This window comes from Thunnus maccoyii, chromosome 1 (genome assembly GCF_910596095.1).
Source record: "Thunnus maccoyii chromosome 1, fThuMac1.1, whole genome shotgun sequence".
NCBI classification, from domain to species: Eukaryota; Metazoa; Chordata; class Actinopteri; order Scombriformes; family Scombridae; genus Thunnus; species Thunnus maccoyii.
In genome coordinates, this window is record NC_056533.1 from 12,930,592 (window position 1) to 12,949,967 (window position 19,376).

Below are 19,376 nucleotides of genomic sequence, written 5' to 3' on the forward strand. Positions count from 1 at the left end.
AAATCATAAATTACTATGATCATAGTCTGGCCAATACCCTGACTTCTTTATGCACACACACACACACAAAGAAGAACATAGTGGCAGCTCCTGGTTCACACAATGATTACTACAGACATACATAACCAAACAGAAACACTAAATGTGGGCTCAGAAAAAGAAAGGTTAGTCACACTTTGTGATCTACCCTTGTTGATTTTATAGCACCACCTCCACTCTTGCTACCCAAAACCCCGCAAAAATGAATTACAATGTGTGCTAGACTGGAACTGTGACCTTTCCCGAGGAACCATTACATTAGCAAAGCCCCTGACCTGCACACATTCAGTGAGTTCAGGTAGATTGTCAGTTTACTGCACACAGTTGCAATATTCTGCACAATGAATCTAAAAAATTTGTCATATACAGACGTTGACATATACATGGACAGCACGGCGGCTTAGGATAGACCTGTGTTTGACCCATTCATATGAGAACGCTGTCATGGGTTAATTCCTGGTTGTCACTCTTCACTCAAGACCCTTCACATCCCCAGTGGCATGCACAGAGCAGAACAAATGTGCCAACTGCCACTTCCAGTCTTGGATGAACAGGGGCTCTTATGGTGGTAAATCAAAATGTCACAATTTTAGTTACTGGCCCAAACGTACTGAACAACTTCAGCACATTTATAAGGGCGATATTTGCATTCCTCTCCTCTTGCATTCGTCTGCTATGACAGGTCTGAGGTAGAGCATATTACTAAACACTACACACTGAACTTCTACCAGTAATGTTCAAGTGAGCTACCTGTGTCTTCCACTGTCTATCACAGAATACTAATTTGAGAGGGCAAAGTAAAAGCAAGGTTATCCCTGCTGAAAGGAAAATGTTGTGATACCATAATTAGAGTTGACAGCACAGCACTATTCTGGACCCAGTCAGCTGCTCCCAAATCTCTCCCGATAACAGCCTTACTCACAAAAGGTATGGCTTTTAAAGTTTGTGTCTGAGATTTGCTGTGCTCCCTGAAACCTACCCTATCTGTCTAATTGAATTTATGGACTAAAAGGACTGCTTCCAGAGGCTGTGTGCCATCTACCCAGTATTGAACCTGTCTGGCTCTCAACCTGAAAGTCAAAATATTTCCAAGTTTTTTTTCAGTCGATAGCAATCGCAGTACAGTTTCCCGAAAAACATTTAAATTATCTAGACACAGGTTTGCCATTTGTTCTATTTCTTAATAATTATGCCAACATTTTATAATGTCCCAAATCCACCCTGCACACCAACATTTTAGAATATTATAATTATGAACAAAATATTTATTATTGCAACGTAAAGAACAGTCACCACCAGTTACTAGAGAGCACAAATAGTGAGTTTTTATAAGCTTTGAGTGTTTATTGTTCAAAAGTTAAGGCAATACTACCCCCTATTGGGTACCAAGTACTACTACAGAGATGATTTCATTTCATGAACTAGAGCATGTTACTTTGCTACCTTCTTATGAGCTGAGTAGATTTTTGTTTTTACAACCTAGAGTGAATAAGGCAGTGGAAAAATGACTGCTGGGCTGGAGCTGCGCAGCCACATCAGGTCAGTGTTTTACTATACTATTGTACTATTATTATTGATCATTAAGATGTAACATTTTACATTTAAATCAAAGTTTATATTGCAGAAGGTTATACAAAACACTGGAAGAAATACATTTATCTGGTATATAACTATCTGTTTGAAAAATACACATACATGCACGCACAAACGCATGCACGTAGGCACACACACACGCATGACAACATGCACACACAGAAGATTCTGAATATCATGGGTAATTTGCTTTTTTCTTTTATTAATGAAGGAAGAACATGTCCTGTTTGTCATGGCCAGATAGTTTGGGGGCTCCAGGCCAAAATTTGCAGTCAGGTCCCTGTTGCCTCCAAGTTCACATCAAGCACAGCATCAAGCGCAGTGCACATAGTACACTACAGATTGCAGCTTTCTTATATTTTGCACAAACTAAGTAAGGTAATCAATCGGTTCTCCTATATTTGAACACCAAGTTTTCTGTATGCCAGTTAGTTATTTAATTAAGGTGTTCAAACTACATTTTGGCACAGAGCACCTCTACAAGATTGGGTCACAAGATTATGTCCTGATGTAGAACCCAGTTGATATTGTAATTCTGTAGTGCAAATTCCCAAAGAAATTAGTAAGAAATCAAATTACCAAGACACAACTGACACACAGTCAACCTGGGGCTCTTGAGTCCTAGCACTACTAGGGCCAACCCTGGACATGGTCCTTTTTTCCTTTCTCATGTTTAAATGTTCTACTGAACTCAGTACTCAGTACTCAGTACAGTTTTGCTGTTTGATGATGTTGATGTTAGTAGACAGCTAATACTGACTCATAATGCCCAGGACAAATCAATTCAACTCTGATTAACACTGCATCAATCATCATTTCCATGGTAACATAAATCTAAATTATTTCACCCATCTTTGGTGGCACCAGAGCAAAAATGAAGCAGCAGGACCCATCTATCTAAGTTCTGTGCTTCAGATTTGACTCTAGTCTGACTCATCTGAAGCAGGAACGGTCTTTTACCTAAATTTAAAAAAATATATCATGAAATCTATTTATCCACACATACAGATGTTTGATGAACTCAAATGATTCACTGTGATGAACTTTTTCTATCTGTTCTTCAGATACAGTGAGGACGCGCTGAATGCTGGGACTCTGCGGGAACAGGGAGATTGCAGAACGCCATCTTTAAACCCCACAAGAGGCCAGCTACAGTTGAACACCGGGATGAAAAACACTTTCCCTTCATCGGGATATAAGTTCAGATCCTGGGAATTTATATATGTTTGTTTCCCAGTTAAGTAAATAACAAGCGGCTGTCCGATGGGACTGAGCGGAGACGGCCACGGGACACAGCGAGAGCGTTAACATGTTGTTATCATAGGCGGACAACAACAATAGACGGAAAGACAACAACAGCGGCTAGCATCGCCTTGCTAACGCTGTTTAAAACGCTAACTGCAAGCTAGCTAGCTAACGTTAGCTACTTCATCAGCAAGTCTGTCTGGTTTCGCTGAAATTTTGACTGGACGCTGTTTGATAGCTGACAGTGGGTATCCAGCTCTATCCAACGAGGCACCCCGACACCACTTGGCCACTTTTAAAAACATATTTAGTTGTGAGATTTGCGTTGTGGCTTTAGCTAGCTAAAAGCTAAGTCCCGACTTCTCCCCCTCCCCAGCGGCCCGGCCGGAGATGCGTGGAAGATGTCGGTGTCGGGGCTGAAGGCCGAACTGAAGTTTTTGGAGTCCATTTTTGATCCAAACCACGAACGATTCCGGATCATTGACTGGAAGCCCGATGAGCTGAGCTGCCAGTTTAATGTAACTGGGGAAAAGCTGTTAATTATCCACTGTAACATAACGGTAAGGGGACATAAATACAAACGCCGGGATTTCTACGTGTCCCGTGTTGTTCGTTAGCGAGCTAAAGTTAGCTGGTTAACTTGCTAAGTCAGGTAGCAGGCTACCTCCACAACCGTGCGATAATCTGATGCTATGCGGGACAGGGTGTTTGCGTAGTTTCATTAGCCAGTGTGAATTGAAGCTACGCAGTACAGAATGCGGTTTTTTGTAGGTTTGACAATCCGACACTACAAAGTGTTGTGAAGCAACTCTAGCTGTTAGCTAACCCTGCACTCTGAATGCTAACGTCGTCAACCCAAATGTTACATTATTTACTGACACTGTGTTAAACCCTGCGACACGCAGGTAACTTACATACGCTAGATCAAACGTATTGGTTTAAGCTAACTGTCTTGTTTCTGCTGTGTTCGACTGTGTTTAGGAGTCTTATCCATCTACGCCGCCAATATGGTTTGTGGACTCTGATGACCCGAGCTTGACACAAGTATTGGAGCGATTGGAAGATGTGAGAAAAGGCAGCACCCTGGTAATGATCGTAATTCACTTGTTTCACTATGTGTCAGTGAAGGAGAGGATTTATGTACACGTTGTAAGGATCTGCTGACATTTTTATGATGCATTGTAAAGGATGAACTTAAAACCTGTCATCCAACATTTTGCCCAAAGACACGTACTTTGCCACTGTCACACTCATCTTACTGCAAGACAGAGTTAATCTGATACAGAGCAGTTGGTTTCAAGTTAATAAACAACAACAATTAGCAGATAATTTAACTACCCAGCTAAAATTCAATAAATATCCTCATATGTCAAAACAGATTTGATGTAGCCTCACTCAAAACGCTTTTATGGCCTGTCTGTGGTATTTGGCACATGACTAGTTGAAAAGAAAACACTCTATTTGACTTAACTGAATTGCTCGGCTTAACACCTTTTGACCAGGCTGCCTCACAGTAGGAGCATTTTCTTTGCATTATTGTGACATAATGCCAGCCTGCTGTGTCAGATGGAGGCAGATGATTGTGTTGCTAAATAATCTTTTGGCACTGGCCCTTTATTTTGGACTTTGACTCATTATGCTGGCTATTATTTAGATGTTTTAAATACTAAGTACTCTTAATATTTGATTTTGTGTCAGTGTTTTAGATTTTTCATACAGTTTTTGTCCTTTTAACAATTTTTGCATCATCCTTGCAGGATTTTTGCAATGTTGGACTAGTTAAAGAGAGTGTTCACTGATGCAGGTTGAGTTTTTGCCATTTTAGTGTCATATTCTCAAGATTTACCAAAAAAGGGGCTTATGTCAGTTTTCTTACAGTATGGGCTTTCAAACATAAACAGCTTGCAAGTGCTGCAGAAATGTGAGTCTGTACTTATGACCAAATGGCTGTGTCATTAGATCATTGGGACAATCTTTGAGGTCTAAATGTGACAAGCTGCTGTAATTCTACGTATTAGGGATGGTCATGATTTTTGAATAGTGATTAAATTATAAAAAGCGAATAGTTAATGTGACTATCGTCTTGTATTAAACAATATATTTTCCCTTGTTGTGTACAGCACGTTCAGTTCAGCTCTTTTCCACACAAGGGCATTTGCTACAGCATTGTGAGATGGGCTAGATGCTAATGTACAAATAGGAGAAATATGCAAAGACTACTACAGCCATTAAGATGTTCTATGTGGCACTCCTTCAAAAAAATAAACTAAAATGAGGTGCGGTGTAAACTCTGCCAGGTAAAGCTAGCATATCACAAGTCTGCAACAACCATACACAGTCATTTGAGAGCAAAGCACCCAGCAGAAGGTGGCGGCCCATCCACAGATCAACAATCGATGGCTAGCTTTTTCACCAGATGAATTAAGTTTGATCATAGACGTGCAGAGCAAACAACGGCCCTCATCTCAAAGATGACAGCTAAAGACATCCTTCCCATCAGCTTTGTCAAAGGTGAGGGTTTTCAAAGTTTGATGGGATTTTTTGAGCTTGAGTTTATGGCCCTATCAAGGAAATCCATTACCACAAAACTGGAGAATATATATACTATATGATGATAATACAAGTGAGCTGTACACTTTGTTGAAGTGTTGAAAAACTGACAGCACTTACAACTGAATTGTATATAATGGTCACCTGTCATTACATACTCAGCTGGGAAATAAGAGGGCTGACCAAAGAAATACAGACCAAAGCAGTGCCAGAGTGGCATACTGCTGAAAATCTGGCAAATGTGGTTCCCACCGCTACTGAACACTGGGGACTAAACGGAAAAGTCACAGCATGCGCACATGACAACACTAGCAACATGGTGCTAGCCAACACTGAACGCCTGGAATGGGACTCTCAGCCTTGTTTTGCACATTCACTCCAACTCACTATAAATGACAGATTCAAACCTCAACACATAAACCATGTGGTTGCATCTGCCAGTTGTCTGGTTTCTCATTTCCATCACAATACAACCGCAACACAAGCGTTGAAACAAAAGCAACAACTTCAGAGCTTGCCCGACTACAAATCAGTGCAGTGCTGCCGAACAAGATGGAATTCTATTCATGACATGTTCCAGCGACTACTTGAGCAAAGAAAGGCAATATCTGCAGTCTCGCCAGATAGAACGTTCACCAAACTATCAGATGTACGAATCCTCAAATTGACTGATGATAGCTGAGGTGTTATGAAGGAGCTCATACCTGTGCTTTACTCACTGAAATGTGCTACTACTGCGTTGTGTAGAGAATCTGGAGTATCCATCCCCATGGTTTACCCGGTTACAGCAACACTCCTGTTAAAGCACCTCAAAGAAACCCAGGGAGAATCACCCAAAGCACACCATGTCTGCTTCACTGGAGCAGCGACTTGCACCTGCAGATGTCAGCAGGGCTCGCAAGGTTGCATACATTGCATCCTTCCTGGATCCGAGGCACAAACACTTGAGGTTAACAACTGATGAAGTTAAACTTGCTGTACAGGCATAAGCGTGCAATCTCGTGGGCGTGGGAGAGATGGTCGCAGTTGAATCAGATGAAACCGAGCCGGTGGCCAAAAAGACTGATGCTGTGTCTGCCATCACAGTCCTGTTTGGCGAGGATTACAACATGGAAACAATGGACACAACTACTGAATTAAACCAGTACTGCCCAGGACAAGTGCCCACCCCCTCTGCATCGATCCCGTGGACTGGTGGAAAACCAACAAAAACAAATATCCCCGACTAGCAAAATTAGCAAGGTCACACTTGTGTGTTTGCCTGCAACGTCTGTGCCATCAGAGAGGGTGTTTTCCAGTGCAGGACTTACTGTAAAAAAAAAATAAAAATATGGAATAGACTATAGGCCTGAACAGTCGCTCAGATTAGCCTTTATGAAGACAGACATGTTCAAAATGAACATGTCTGGTATTAAACATTTAAACAGTGTGCTGTGATAGTGACTGAAACGATAAACCTTTTGAGCTGTATTAACACTGATGTCGCTATATGAGAAATATAGAAATAACTATCATTTTTCCTTATCCGCTTGTGCAGTTGGCATTAGGATTTTGTTAGCTTTTGTTAGGCCTGAAGAGTCAGGACCATGTTGCCTCAAACATACTGAGTTGTAGTATGACAGGCTGATTGCCAATAACCTGTCCTGTGGAAGAGAAATGATCCATTTCTGTCTGTGTGTTTTATGAGGAAGGATGTGGCGCAGTTCATTATACTCTATGCTTTATGGGGTTGTTTGGTTTAACAGCTTAATTAGATTCTGTTGTGGATTCTAGCTCATTCAGACAAGTATTGCATCACTAAAGAACATGACATCAAAATAAAAAGACAGAGTTGTGAAGATCGTGAATGGGCCTCTGTCTCTCTCTCTCTCTCTTTATGTGTGTGTATGTGCATGCCTGCAGGGGGTGGGGGGATCTTCGGAGAATGGTCGAATAGTTCCCAGTGAATATCGAATAGTATTTTTGCTTGAAATGCCCATCCTTACTACCTATGTGGTGACGGTGGTTAGTTAGCCTACTTACTCATGCTGTATGCTCTGTTTGTAGGACACAAAATAAGCTTTTCATAGAAGTACTGTCAAGTTTTTTGGACAGAAGTAAATTATCCATAACTTAGTGTGTGTGTTATTTGTTAGGTAAGAGATAGGCTATGCCTTCCTGTGGATAGATAAGATCAGTTTGGTTGTTTTGCACGGATGTTTTAGCGGCATGCTATATTTGAATTGCACCAAATTTGCAAAAGCAGAACACACTAGTTGATGGCAGCCAAATGACTGTGTAGTCTTTCTGTTCGAGTGTAAACAGTCTTCTTACATTTATTTACACTACTACTACTACTAGTATTTTGTGTTAAAATGTTTAGTCTGAATTCTTATTTAAGACATTAGCCTAAATACATTGCTGCTTGATGTATGAAATGCAAACATCACTTTGATTTGCCTCACACAGTCGTAACAGTATTTTCACCAGTAGCTATTTGCCAGTTTAAAGTCCAGAAACTGATGTTCAAAATTCTTATTTATACCTGTGAAAGTGTATGTTACATCATTTACATGTCTGCTGTGTGGTGATGCTGTATAGCTGCGTTTGCACCCTTGAATGATTTCTCCAACTCTCTTTAACCTCATTTATGTGGTTTCTCTTTACTAGCTTTTGCAGCAATTGAAGAAGCTCATTTGTGACCTTTGCCGCCTGTACAACCTGCCTCAACATCCCGATGTGGAGATGCTGGATCAGCCCCTGCCCGCAGGCCCTGTGGGACAAGACCGAAAGGCAAGACTGCATTAGATTGCTCTTGTCAGATACCTCCCAGTGGCATGGCATGGCATAGTATGGTACACCAGGACACTGGCTGGAAATAATTAATTTACGGATTATGCAATGTATATTTATATTAGATTATGCAATTATATTTTTATTAGGATGTTTTATGTGCTTCCAAACCACTTGTACTTCATAAGGAGATAGCTGCGTACATCACAGAGATGATTTACATGAGGTTGTTCCTCTTGTGGTCATAGTCAGTAGAAGGTGGTCTTCTGACAAATAAAAGGACCAGCCTGCTCATTAAGTCTCCGACATACTACTTAATTCACTGTATGCAACTTAACCTAATGCCTTGTCTGTGGTGTGTGTGTTCATAGCATGGAACAGAAGAGGTCACATCTGAAGAAGAAGAGGAGGAGGAGATGGGAGAGGTAAGTTTTTATATCAAACTAAACACTTGTTAACTTCATGTACTACTCTTAGGGTGTGGTGCCAGGTGATTAGCGATGATTAGGGGCGGGAATCTTTGGGAATCTCACAATTTGACTCCGATTCTTTGATGTTCGATTCCAAATCGATTCTCGATTGAATGAACAGAAAAACGTAGCCTATTTTCACTCACTTGCTCCAGTACACTGCGTGCCAAAGCATTCACTGGTGTCCTTATTCCACTGAAATATAATATCAAACATAACTGGCAATTAAGATAAATGATCCACAGCCTTTTTATTTTTAAAAGTTAACTGCATTAATTAATGAATGAATTCATTTGAAGACATCTTAGAATCTCCTGCCTGTATGAGAATAACAAAATGAGGGGGAGGAGCGCTCCGCTGTGTTGTTGTTAACATTATGTCTCCATTAGCTCCAGGGAAAGCCATCACTGTCCAAGATGCTGAGCAGTGAAACAGACTGAGCACAGAGTTATTTTCATCACCTCAGAGTTGGTTTAGGTTGTTTCATGCCGCAGTGTGTGTTGGTCAGCTGGTCTCCTTTGTTACTGTTGGAATTGATTGCTCCGCTCCGCTAACTTAAGTCTCTGGGTGAGGAGGTAGAAAGTTCACAACTAACTTCACGTTTGTCTTGTAAAAAAATGCTTGCACCCACTGCCTTTTTTTTGAAGATGAACTACAAGATAACTCTAGCATGTGCGCGGTGTAGACTGTCCAGGTGCTACACTGCCCCTGTAGTTGAGTCCCCCCTCCCAGTAATGATACATACTTCTTTATTTTCCTCCCATCATACTCACACATTTTTTTTAAGAGCAGTGTTTCAGCTTTTGAAATTGCATGCTGTTATGGTATGTTTTGGAAAGTATAATGTGCAGTAAGAATACCTAAAATATCAAATATGAACCAACAGGACATAGAAGATCTGGACCACTATGAAATGAAAGAGGAGGAGCCCGTGGATGGGAAAAAATCCGAGGATGATGGCATCGAGAAGGAGAATCTGGCCATCCTGGAGAAGATACGTAAGAACCAGAGGCAGGACCACTTGAATGTAAGTCTTTATTCAGTGATGTATGTATTTTGAGGTGTCAAAGGGTCTTATGGTAAATACTATTTTTGATCGACACATATTCTGTATACAGAATGTATGTATGCTTACCTAAACATTTTGTCAGTTGTACTTTTTAGGGCTTAAGGTAGTGATTAATTTTTTGAATGACAAATGAGAACAGTTTGGAAAGAAGAAACCTGAAAAACAAGTCAGTTATAAGATATTTCATCCGTTTATCTGACAGTGGGAGAATGTGACCTGTTTATTAATGTGCTTCTATATACAGCACATCTTCAGGTTTCTTTCAGCATCTGCCCTTCAAGGCAGCATAAATTTATGAAATGATTTGTTTTTGTTCTGGCCCTCAGCTTGCTCATCATTTTGTTCTGTGGCTCAGCTATGTACCTGTCCTTGTATCTGAAATGTGTCAAAAATACAATTATATCCTAACTATGGAGCCAATGACCCAAGCTTTTCATGCACTTATTTTAGTTTTTCTTTGTTTGTTTGTTTTCTAATTTTGTGGATTGGTGAAATAATCTCAAGGGGTGTAGAGGAGTAAATATAGACGTCTTGCAGGATAATGCTTTCTCTTTGATGTTTGCCTGTATAGAGTACAGAAGACAGGGTTACCCTCATGGTGAATTGCAAAGAGCTGCGTTCTTTGTCTTTATTGTTACATCTGTTTTTTTGTTTTATTATTATTATTGTTGCAGGGAGCTGTGTCTGGTTCAGTGCAAGCCTCTGACCGCCTGATGAAGGAGCTTAGAGAGATCTACAGGTCTCAGAGCTACAAGACAGGTAATGCTCACCACCCAGAGGTCTGCACTTTGTAGCAGATCTTAGTGAAAAGAACATTTGCAAAAAACGACACCGAAACATACAAACAAGTATCATCTGTTGTATCCTCTTAATGTGATAGATGTGTATCGGTCAACATCAGGCATCGCAATACTAGAGGCATGATGTATATACGAATGGAGGAAAGCATTTGAGAGATAAAATTCAAAAAGTACCTTTACAGCTTGTCCAGATGAGGTCAGCTCCACCCTCTCTGTTATTTGCAAACAACTCATGTATGCTTTAGTAATGGCTGTAGGCACGTCAGTGTATTTTCCACTGAGGCTTAACAAAAAAAAAAATGTTCTTTGAAATATGAATACCAAATTTTTATGCAGTAGGCAGAAACCCATTTTGAAGTCTCATTATGTTGAAATTCCTCACTTTTGAACAATTTTGAACAAGGCCTCTAATAACGGATGCAGAACGAGCTGACAGTGGAGACTGGAGGTACCTGTCAAAATACATCTAAACCTTTGCCTCACTGCAATGCTGTTTAGTTTATAAGGTGAAAAGGGAGATAAATTATTACAGTTGTTTCCAAGTCTTGCACCAGGAGACGTATTTAATCATTTTCTTTTGCAGGCATCTATTCAGTCGAGCTCGTTAACGACAGCCTGTATGAATGGCACGTCAAACTAAGGACGTAAGTAACTGTGGGATCTTTGATCCATGAAAAATCATGTTTTTTTGGGGTTTTTTTTTTTTGTTGTTGTTTTTTTTCTATGTCAGCATAAACACTGACTGATAACATAATTTAATGCCCAACAGGGTGGATCCAGATAGCCCCTTACACAGTGATTTACAAGTCTTAAAGGAAAAGGAAGGAATGGATTACATTTTACTAAACTTCTCATATAAAGTGAGTAAAACAGACTTTGCATTAATGAAAAAGAAACAGTATTTGGGAGTCTTTGAAGTCTTTAAGTGAAGCATTTTTGGCTGGTTGTCTCTACAGGATAATTTCCCCTTTGATCCGCCATTTGTCCGGGTAGTCTCGCCTGTGCTTTCTGGAGGGTGAGTTCATTTAGCATGCACACTTAACAGTTCCTTCAATCCCCATAGTCCGTTTTCAAATTGAGGCAGAGTTTATCAACAAACCGAGAGATTAAAAAGTGCCTACATAAAAACAGGAAGAGGGCTTCCTTGTGCTGTTCGGATAACCCTTCCTCTGATAATTTGTTTCTCCTTGCTTTAGTTACGTTCTCGGAGGAGGTGCCCTGTGCATGGAACTTCTCACCAAACAGGTATGTCAAATGTATTTCTCCTAAGGATAAAAATGAAAGTGAATTTGTGCTGCGTAATAAAAAATGTTACTCCGGATTGCATTTGAATCTGTTTTTTACATTTTGAGACCTACTCTTATTGACACTGGGCTTCCTGATTGCAGGGTTGGAGCAGTGCCTATTCCATTGAGTCTGTCATCATGCAGATCAATGCCACTTTAGTCAAAGGAAAAGCCAGAGTGCAGTTTGGAGCCAATAAAGTAAGTGAGGAAGCACCCAGAGGTTCATTTCAAGCCAGGAAATGTCCTGTGATATGTTGATAGCACACTGTTTGCTTTTCATCCTTTTTCTCTTTCTCCTTTCCCAGTCAGATAATAAGTGCAAATGTGATGAATATTTGGAAAAAGTACATGTTTTTTTCTTTTCATTTCTCCTTGTCATTTCATCGTAAGAGCTATTTTAATCAGCTGACTGGGTGCCTCTAACAAAAGTTACTGAAATTGTTTTTCTCTTTGGGGACCAAGGGCAAATGGGTCACTGTTTATTTTTAAGCTCTTCTTGCATAATGCTCGCATTATAATGAGCAAGTGAAGTTATTTTTTATCAGAGAGCTTTTCCTATGATTTTATTTTTTAACCCTTCTATCTTTAGAATAACACCCTTAATAGTTTGTTTTTCACTCTTAACAGGACTGGAGTGCCTGTGTGGTGCTAGAAGTGAAAGTGGGAGTGTTTTTTTTTAACGAAAATGTATAAATGTTGAGTGAGATTTTGCATCCACTTACTTAGAGTTGTATGAAAGCTCTGACAGTATTGGAAAACAGCCTTCATAAAGACCATTACCCCTCATACCACTTTAAGATAGACTCACAGAGCTGGGGTGAACGGGGTGTAACACTTGAAAAGGGGCCTCTTCAATAACCAGAGTTACTAAAGAGTCATTACAGCATTTCTGCAGTCTTACCGGAGATATTGTCAGTATTGTTTGTAATTGTAAAGATACATATGATTGTATAATGATAGTTGTTACATTAATTTGTCAAAAAGTTACCAAGAATGAAAAGCATATCACTTTCTGCATAAAGTCTTGTGTATAGTCTGTGGTTTAGCAGTGATGTGTGCAGAGCTACAGGTGCAGAGCCAGGTCTTCTGTGAATGGTGATATTAACCAGGCGTGTGTGTCAAAGCAGTCTGGTATGAATGGCCAAACAAGGGGAGAGTGTGTGTGTTCATTATACTGCACCATACACAGATTGGAGATTGTGCGATAAGCTTTTTTTTTTTTTTGCTTGTAGAAAACAGCTGTCAGTGCTGTTTCCTGTTCTGTGCTGTCATCATAAACACAATGCACACTCTAAGGTTGACTTCATTTTCATCTTTGAATGCAGAACCAGTACAATCTTGCCAGAGCACAGCAGTCCTACAAATCCCTGGTTCAGATCCACGAAAAGAATGGTGAGTGTTTTTGTCTCCAGTTTCACACAGAGTGCATTACTGACCTTGTTTACTGAAATGTAATCCCTCCCATGCATCAAAGCGTAGGAAAATGACTGCTTGGACTGTATGTACCAAACATGGACAACATAATTTCTCACATGTACCATTGTTTACACTGAAGGTCAAAGATTTTACTGACACAACACAAGTGCGCCAGCTAGTGTTTTTAAGTGTTTGTTACAGCAAATGGATCCAGAAATGTCTAAATGTTTTTAAGTGTGCTACTAAGAATGATCTCCCTCTCCATAGCAGATGGAAAGTAGCTAGGAGCTAAATCAGGTGCCAAGCATCTCCTGTCCTTGTTTGAGATTAGTAGTTTTGTTCGAGTCATGACAAATAGATTTAATAAAATTAAATAAAACATAAGATTATTCCCATCTTTTGCCTTAAGCAAAGAATCGGGTGTTTTCTGCAGTGTGTCGTGTAACAAATACAGAAAGGAGTCTTAGCAGTGCATTTCTGATAGTAAGCTGCACAATGAGTGAGACAAGAAATTTAACAACAGGTATTATTTAGTGCAAATATGATTTAAATATATAATTATAAGTTCATAATAAACTGCTTTAAAGAAGCTTAAAGGACATCAGAAATTAACTGCTATACAAGGTCGAATGTTATTAAAGTATTGCAAAGGTGCACCGATCACACTGTCCATTGTGGACAGTAAATGTCCTAAATAATGGTTTGGACAACAATTTGGTATAAGCATGTAATGTCATGATGAGCAACAGCTTGAACAAACCAAATAAAGCTAAATTAAGTGTGACCCAAAGTAAAGGTTTTGTTCTGAAATAGGTGAATAGTGGAGTGGTGTCATGTTTAGGTAAACTGCTGAATGTTATTATGTAATTCCACTTGTGTTGCATATATCTACATATGAAATAAAGGCTTTGCGATTTTGCAGTTTACAAACATAGTAGAATAAAAGAATAATATCCTCTGTCAAATCCAAATAATATCCATTTGGACATACAGTGAAATTAATAGTAAAATCAAGAAAGAGAAACATTTACATTTTAAAGTTAAATATCTTTATTGGAACAGCACTGGTAAGTCAGTGTTGCTCAAAGATTTATTCAAATTTTTTGTTGTCCTTGACTTCTGAAAACACCACACTGCATTTAATAAAAGAAGTGCAGGTGCAAATATGTAAATTATTTTTACTCTGTTGGGCCACATTGAGCCATATTTAATTGTATCAGAATATAGAAAGTGAGAGCTTCATTTTGCAGCACAAATAGATGGGACAGAAAACAATGCACTTTTGTGTGTGTGTGTCTTTCACAGAATAGCTCATAAGACAATTGTTTCATGTCAACTGATCATAATTTAAAATATTGGCCCATTCTGTTAGGCAAGCAGAAAGGTCCATATTCACAATGGCTTTCATTATTTCACTTCTCTATAAATAATCTTCAGTGACAGGATGTTCATTTACTGCAACCAACAAAGGAGTACTGTGCATGTGAATGTGTAAATATGTTATTACCTGCGGTACTGTTGGTGGTGGAGATCTGGCGACAGTAGATTGGTGCTTTTTTTCCTAATGTATAGTCATTCTCTGTTATTGTGCTTTTTCCCCCCAGGCTGGTACACACCCCCAAAGGAGGACGGCTAAAACAGACTCTTGCCTTTCCTGCACTGGGACCACATGTCTTAGATTTTTTTTCCCTTTTCCTTGCGACCAATTTCTTTTTTTTTTTTTTTAAATCATTCAAACTATTTTGTTCTCTACATGAGAGTTTGAACTCCAAACCAAATTCTTCATTCAGTGACCACCCACAAACTAGCACATAAACACACACACATGCACCCCCACCCAAAAATTACATCCAAGCCCATCAGCTGCTCGCAAGGTTTTCCTCTCTTCAGATATTTATCTCTCTGTACATCTGTTGTCTGAAACAATCTCATTTTACCATTGCGACATTCATCCCATACTCCAGGAGAACAGTGGACTTTAAATATCACGCAAACTCTCCGTTTGGTTTTGGCAGCGAGCATGCCAAGGTTACTTACAGGCTGTGAGTTGAAAGGTGCGGCATGGTTTTATCCTCTGGCAGTGGCAGTTTGGCGCTCCAGTCACTGCACACTGCCTCTGCAGCCACAGACTGGATCCGAGAATGGCATGCGACATTCCCGGGTATGATGCAGTGGTGGCTGGAACGGACATAAATGCTGGTGGTGGGGAAAAACCACCACCTCTCTCTCCATGGACGGCCTCTGTAATATTGTGCTCATGTATTATCTTTGTTATGCCAAGATCCCTCCTCTGGAATAACATGCTTCTGAGGCTAGCTCGCTTTCAAACCTCATATCTTTTAAAGCTTGAAGCCCTGAGGTGGGGAGGAAGATAAAGAGACCTTTGCAGCCTGGGCTGGACAGCCCATAATAATGAACAGCATCCTTCTGAGCTCCAAAGTTGGAGACCACTGTCATCATCACAACCAGCTACTGGACCCCTCCCTGCAGGGGAGGATTAGTGTGTGGCGAGGCTGGAAACAAAAGGAACATGACCAGGCAAAGTAGGGGTGTGTTGGGATTGGCTCACACTGTATTGTAGTTGATTTTAACTCCACATGTAAACATGTAAATTTGTATTTCTGCAAAAGGATTTAATTGTTTATAATGTAACCTTGTCTGGGTCTTTGGCTGGGCAGAGACTGTATTAGTATATACCCTTGACAATTAACAGCAGGGGCACTGCAACTTCTCAAGACCCATTTAGAATAAGAAAGAGTTGCTTCATGGATACTCTTGCAGAAGGAAACAAAAGTACACCATGTTCTTATGTAAGCTTAATGACTACTGCGGTTTTGTTCTTTTTTTTTTTTTATATATATATATTGATTTGTAATCCTCGTGTTATTGGCAACAATGACAGTACCATTCCCCTTATTTGATGGCACCTCTTAACTACAATGGCCGTAATGATGATGGCGTAGACACAGCTGTTTCTGGCATTCCAGAGGTTCGGCTATTCATATCTAATCACTCAAACCGGATGAACCTCAGTAAGGCTATGCAGTGAAGACACAGTCTTGTGGAGTTTTGTTGTACTGAAGAGAAGTAGTCTTAACAGTGTAGTCACCTGCTTAGTTCTTGTAGCTGGTTCACATCCTGACCACTTTGCCAATCCTGCAGTTGTAATAGTCTGGAAAAAAAAAAAAAGTGACCTTTACCTTCTGACTTTTCCTCGACCTCATGGCTGTTTGAAAACACAGCCAGAGTTTCAAATTCACAGCAATAGTCTTGACCATATACCTACTGGCTTCACACCTGGGAAGATCAACTGGAGTCTGTTCCATTTCCAGAATATTTGTTCAGGTTTGATAAATATTTGTTCAGATTCGCTACAGGAAGGACCCAGGTCTTCCCATTACCACCTCTCTGGTTACTATTCCTAACCACTCTCAGCACTGCTGTACCCCTCACACGCCGAATCTTTGATGTAATGTGAATAATATGCAGAAAACTGTGTGGAGCATTCCAATTAATGCAGTTACACGTTTGTTGTGGGTGTTCTATTGTGTGGTTATTTGCATTGTTTTAAGTATATTGTCCTGAAAACCAGCATAGAAAGCTTAGTTATGCTAATTCATACAGTCATTCCTCATTTTTGCGTTGGTTTAGAATTTTCTCAGTAATACTAACCTCAGTCCAACATCTTCAAAACAGGTAGAAATGGGTACAAACAGCGTGTTCATGTCCAACAAGTCTGACATTTGTTAAGACTTGCAGGATTTGACAAGAGTCACACTCCCTTCTTGTTTCACCCAAAGCAAATTTTCAACATGACTATGGATCATTGGCATGGTTGTTAGCTGTTGTGATACCATTGGTAAAGTACTAATCACTTCATTCTGGTCACATTGTCGAGCTCACCCCATTCTCTGGAGAAGCAAACTCAGGAATACATACTGCACACTTGACTTTGCAAAGGATTGCTTCAGAATATCATAAAATGCAAGATTGAATGTGTCAATCTTTTTTTGGGGTGCCATTTAAAAATGATGCCCTTGTCTCACCGATAGGCATTGCAGTGTGTTTTGCTGTTGTACTGCACACACTTGATTTAGACTTTCTGAATACCATTGAGGTTGATAAATAATTACTAAGCAAGTTTTGGAATGATCAGATATCTGGAGCAGGGATTTGATCCCACCTTCATATCATCCTGTGCTTTATGAGGGGTTAAGAACACATCAACCCTGTCTCTTTGATATTGCTGTATTTTGCATGTCAATATATCAATGGGTGTTGTTTCCCCCAAGCTACTGAAGGCAAAGTGTGGTTGGTTTGGGTGGTAAAAAAGACTAGATGTATCCATTTTTTCATTCATTGTTTACTCAACTTGTGGTTTCCTATCAGAGCACAGGGTCATTTTTTTTCTGTGCGTTGCTTATTGAAACAGGTCAGATACTATATGAGACACATGGACTACATGTTCGGATTACCTTTAAAGATGCCAGGATTCCCTACAAAAAGTAGCAGTTTAGATTTGTGTGCCATCAGAACAATTGTGAGCTTACATCTTGAACCTGACATTTTGAATAATGGTGTACCCAAGTCTGTTGTGCACTGAATAACAGCTTCTCTTACACCAACACATGTCGTCTGACTAACAAAAACCTTTTCTGCTTTGGCAAGCGCCATATTGATCTGAGGTCTGAACTAGCCTGATTCTGGGTTCCTTGCTTCATTAACTGCGGTGGCCGGGTTATAAAGTTATGCACTGTTAGCATGCTTTGGTTTGGTTTCATTTTTTTCCATTGCAAGGGTGATTTTGACCATGTAAAGTAATTTGTAAACTTGCATCAAGTTTATGAATAAAGAATTTTATGAAATATCTCTTCATTCTGTTCTTTTTAATAAAAACTCATCAAAAGCAAATGTGAAAATATGGTATTTGCTACGTGGAATCTATCCAAAATCTGACTGGTATTGGATGAAAATGTATATGCCACTACACAGGAACATTCAAAGAGTATTGATAAACCAGGAACAAACACCAACCATACCTACAATTAACAACCCATGCTACTACCAGAGCTACACCCAACTCCAAATATGTCTTGTCCTTGCAGGTAATTTATTTCTTGTGCTTTCCAGTAGATGGTGTTCTTTGTAAAAAGATTCAGGTGATTGTGTGATGTTTGAAGTGAGGCAGTGCACTTGAGCCAGCGCGCCTCCGGTTTGTCTCTTTGATTTGACCTAATGGGAAACACTTAAACCCTTTTTTATTTTCGCTCCAACCCTGACGCATATTTTATGTCTTTTGTCCTTTATTGTGCAGCACTTTGTGACGTCTGATCTAGAAAGGTGCAATATAAATAAAATACACTGACCTAACTTGCACCCTTTTTGACAAACTATGTACATCTTGGGGCCTACATTGCTAAAATTAGAGTAGGTGCTATTGGATTTTTTTTTTTAATGCTCAGAATTGCACTTCAAGTAGAATAAATGAAAACAAAAGTGTGTACTGTGGCTAAATATAAGATTTAATTTAATTCACTTCAATGACATCACAGCTAAACAGGTGAAATTTGTTTCTGGGACAGTAGGGCATGGTCACACATTCACTAAATAATAGCAAATACTGTACTGTACATGGACATGATAGAAATCATATATCACCTTCAAACATCCAGCAACATATCACATATATGAAACAAGAACAGTTACAGCTCATGCAGTTCAATCAGAGGGAAGTGGATGGGGTAAACTTGAGTTAACGTGTTTGTGAGCAGTGATTTATAGCACCTTGTAGTAACTGGAAAGAGTGGTGCTAAGCGAGTAGGGTGAGCAGATTTTTATGCCTATTCTTTGGAATAATAGATTTCCTCGTCTTTCTCTACAACATGCTGAAATTTCATTGGCTTTGTATTTTATGGTTGTGTGTACTAGAAGTCACCACTAGATGGTATTGGAGCACTCTTGTAACTCTGGGGTATTGTGTGGGGTTTTTTTTTGGTCACTCGTAGCACTCTATAGTTCACATTCTGTAGTTCTATCTGTAACATCAGCAGTTGGTGCTCCATTATTACACTCATTCCTGCTCTTATCATCTCTGTGGCTCATTTCCTTCAAGGTTGAATGAATAAGGTCATTTGTT

General features: G+C 39.7%; 1 protein-coding gene across 3 annotated transcripts; it reads left to right on the forward strand.

The window, feature by feature from the left end:
• The first annotated feature begins 2,716 nt into the window (after positions 1-2,716).
• Positions 2,717-18,107, forward strand: ube2q1 (ubiquitin-conjugating enzyme E2Q family member 1). 3 transcript variants are annotated; one of them, XM_042409076.1, is made up of 14 exons: positions 2,717-3,121; positions 3,254-3,437; positions 3,859-3,963; positions 8,077-8,199; positions 8,571-8,624; positions 9,556-9,696; positions 10,407-10,497; positions 11,122-11,182; positions 11,308-11,398; positions 11,495-11,553; positions 11,735-11,783; positions 11,927-12,022; positions 13,150-13,216; positions 14,845-18,107. In XM_042409076.1, exons 2-14 carry the CDS (start codon positions 3,279-3,281, stop codon positions 14,874-14,876), a joined length of 1,128 nt encoding a protein of 375 aa, XP_042265010.1. In that variant the 5' UTR covers positions 2,717-3,121; positions 3,254-3,278; the 3' UTR covers positions 14,877-18,107. The 3 variants fall into 3 exon arrangements, with proteins under 3 accessions (XP_042265010.1, XP_042265001.1, XP_042265020.1); XM_042409067.1 differs by having other exon boundaries at positions 2,717-3,437; XM_042409086.1 differs by having other exon boundaries at positions 2,718-3,437; positions 10,413-10,497.
• The last annotated feature ends 1,269 nt before the right edge of the window (positions 18,108-19,376 follow it).

Bases quoted from the DNA above. Each gene is read 5' to 3' on its own strand.
- ube2q1 (XM_042409067.1), top strand. From the start codon at position 3,279: ATGTCGGTGTCGGGGCTGAAGGCCGAACTGAAGTTTTTGGAGTCCATT. The intron at 8,625-9,555 runs GTAAGTTTTTAT...ATGAACCAACAG, and splicing joins AGGAGGAGGAGATGGGAGAG to GACATAGAAGATCTGGACCA. The intron at 10,498-11,121 runs GTAATGCTCACC...TTTCTTTTGCAG, and splicing joins GTCTCAGAGCTACAAGACAG to GCATCTATTCAGTCGAGCTC.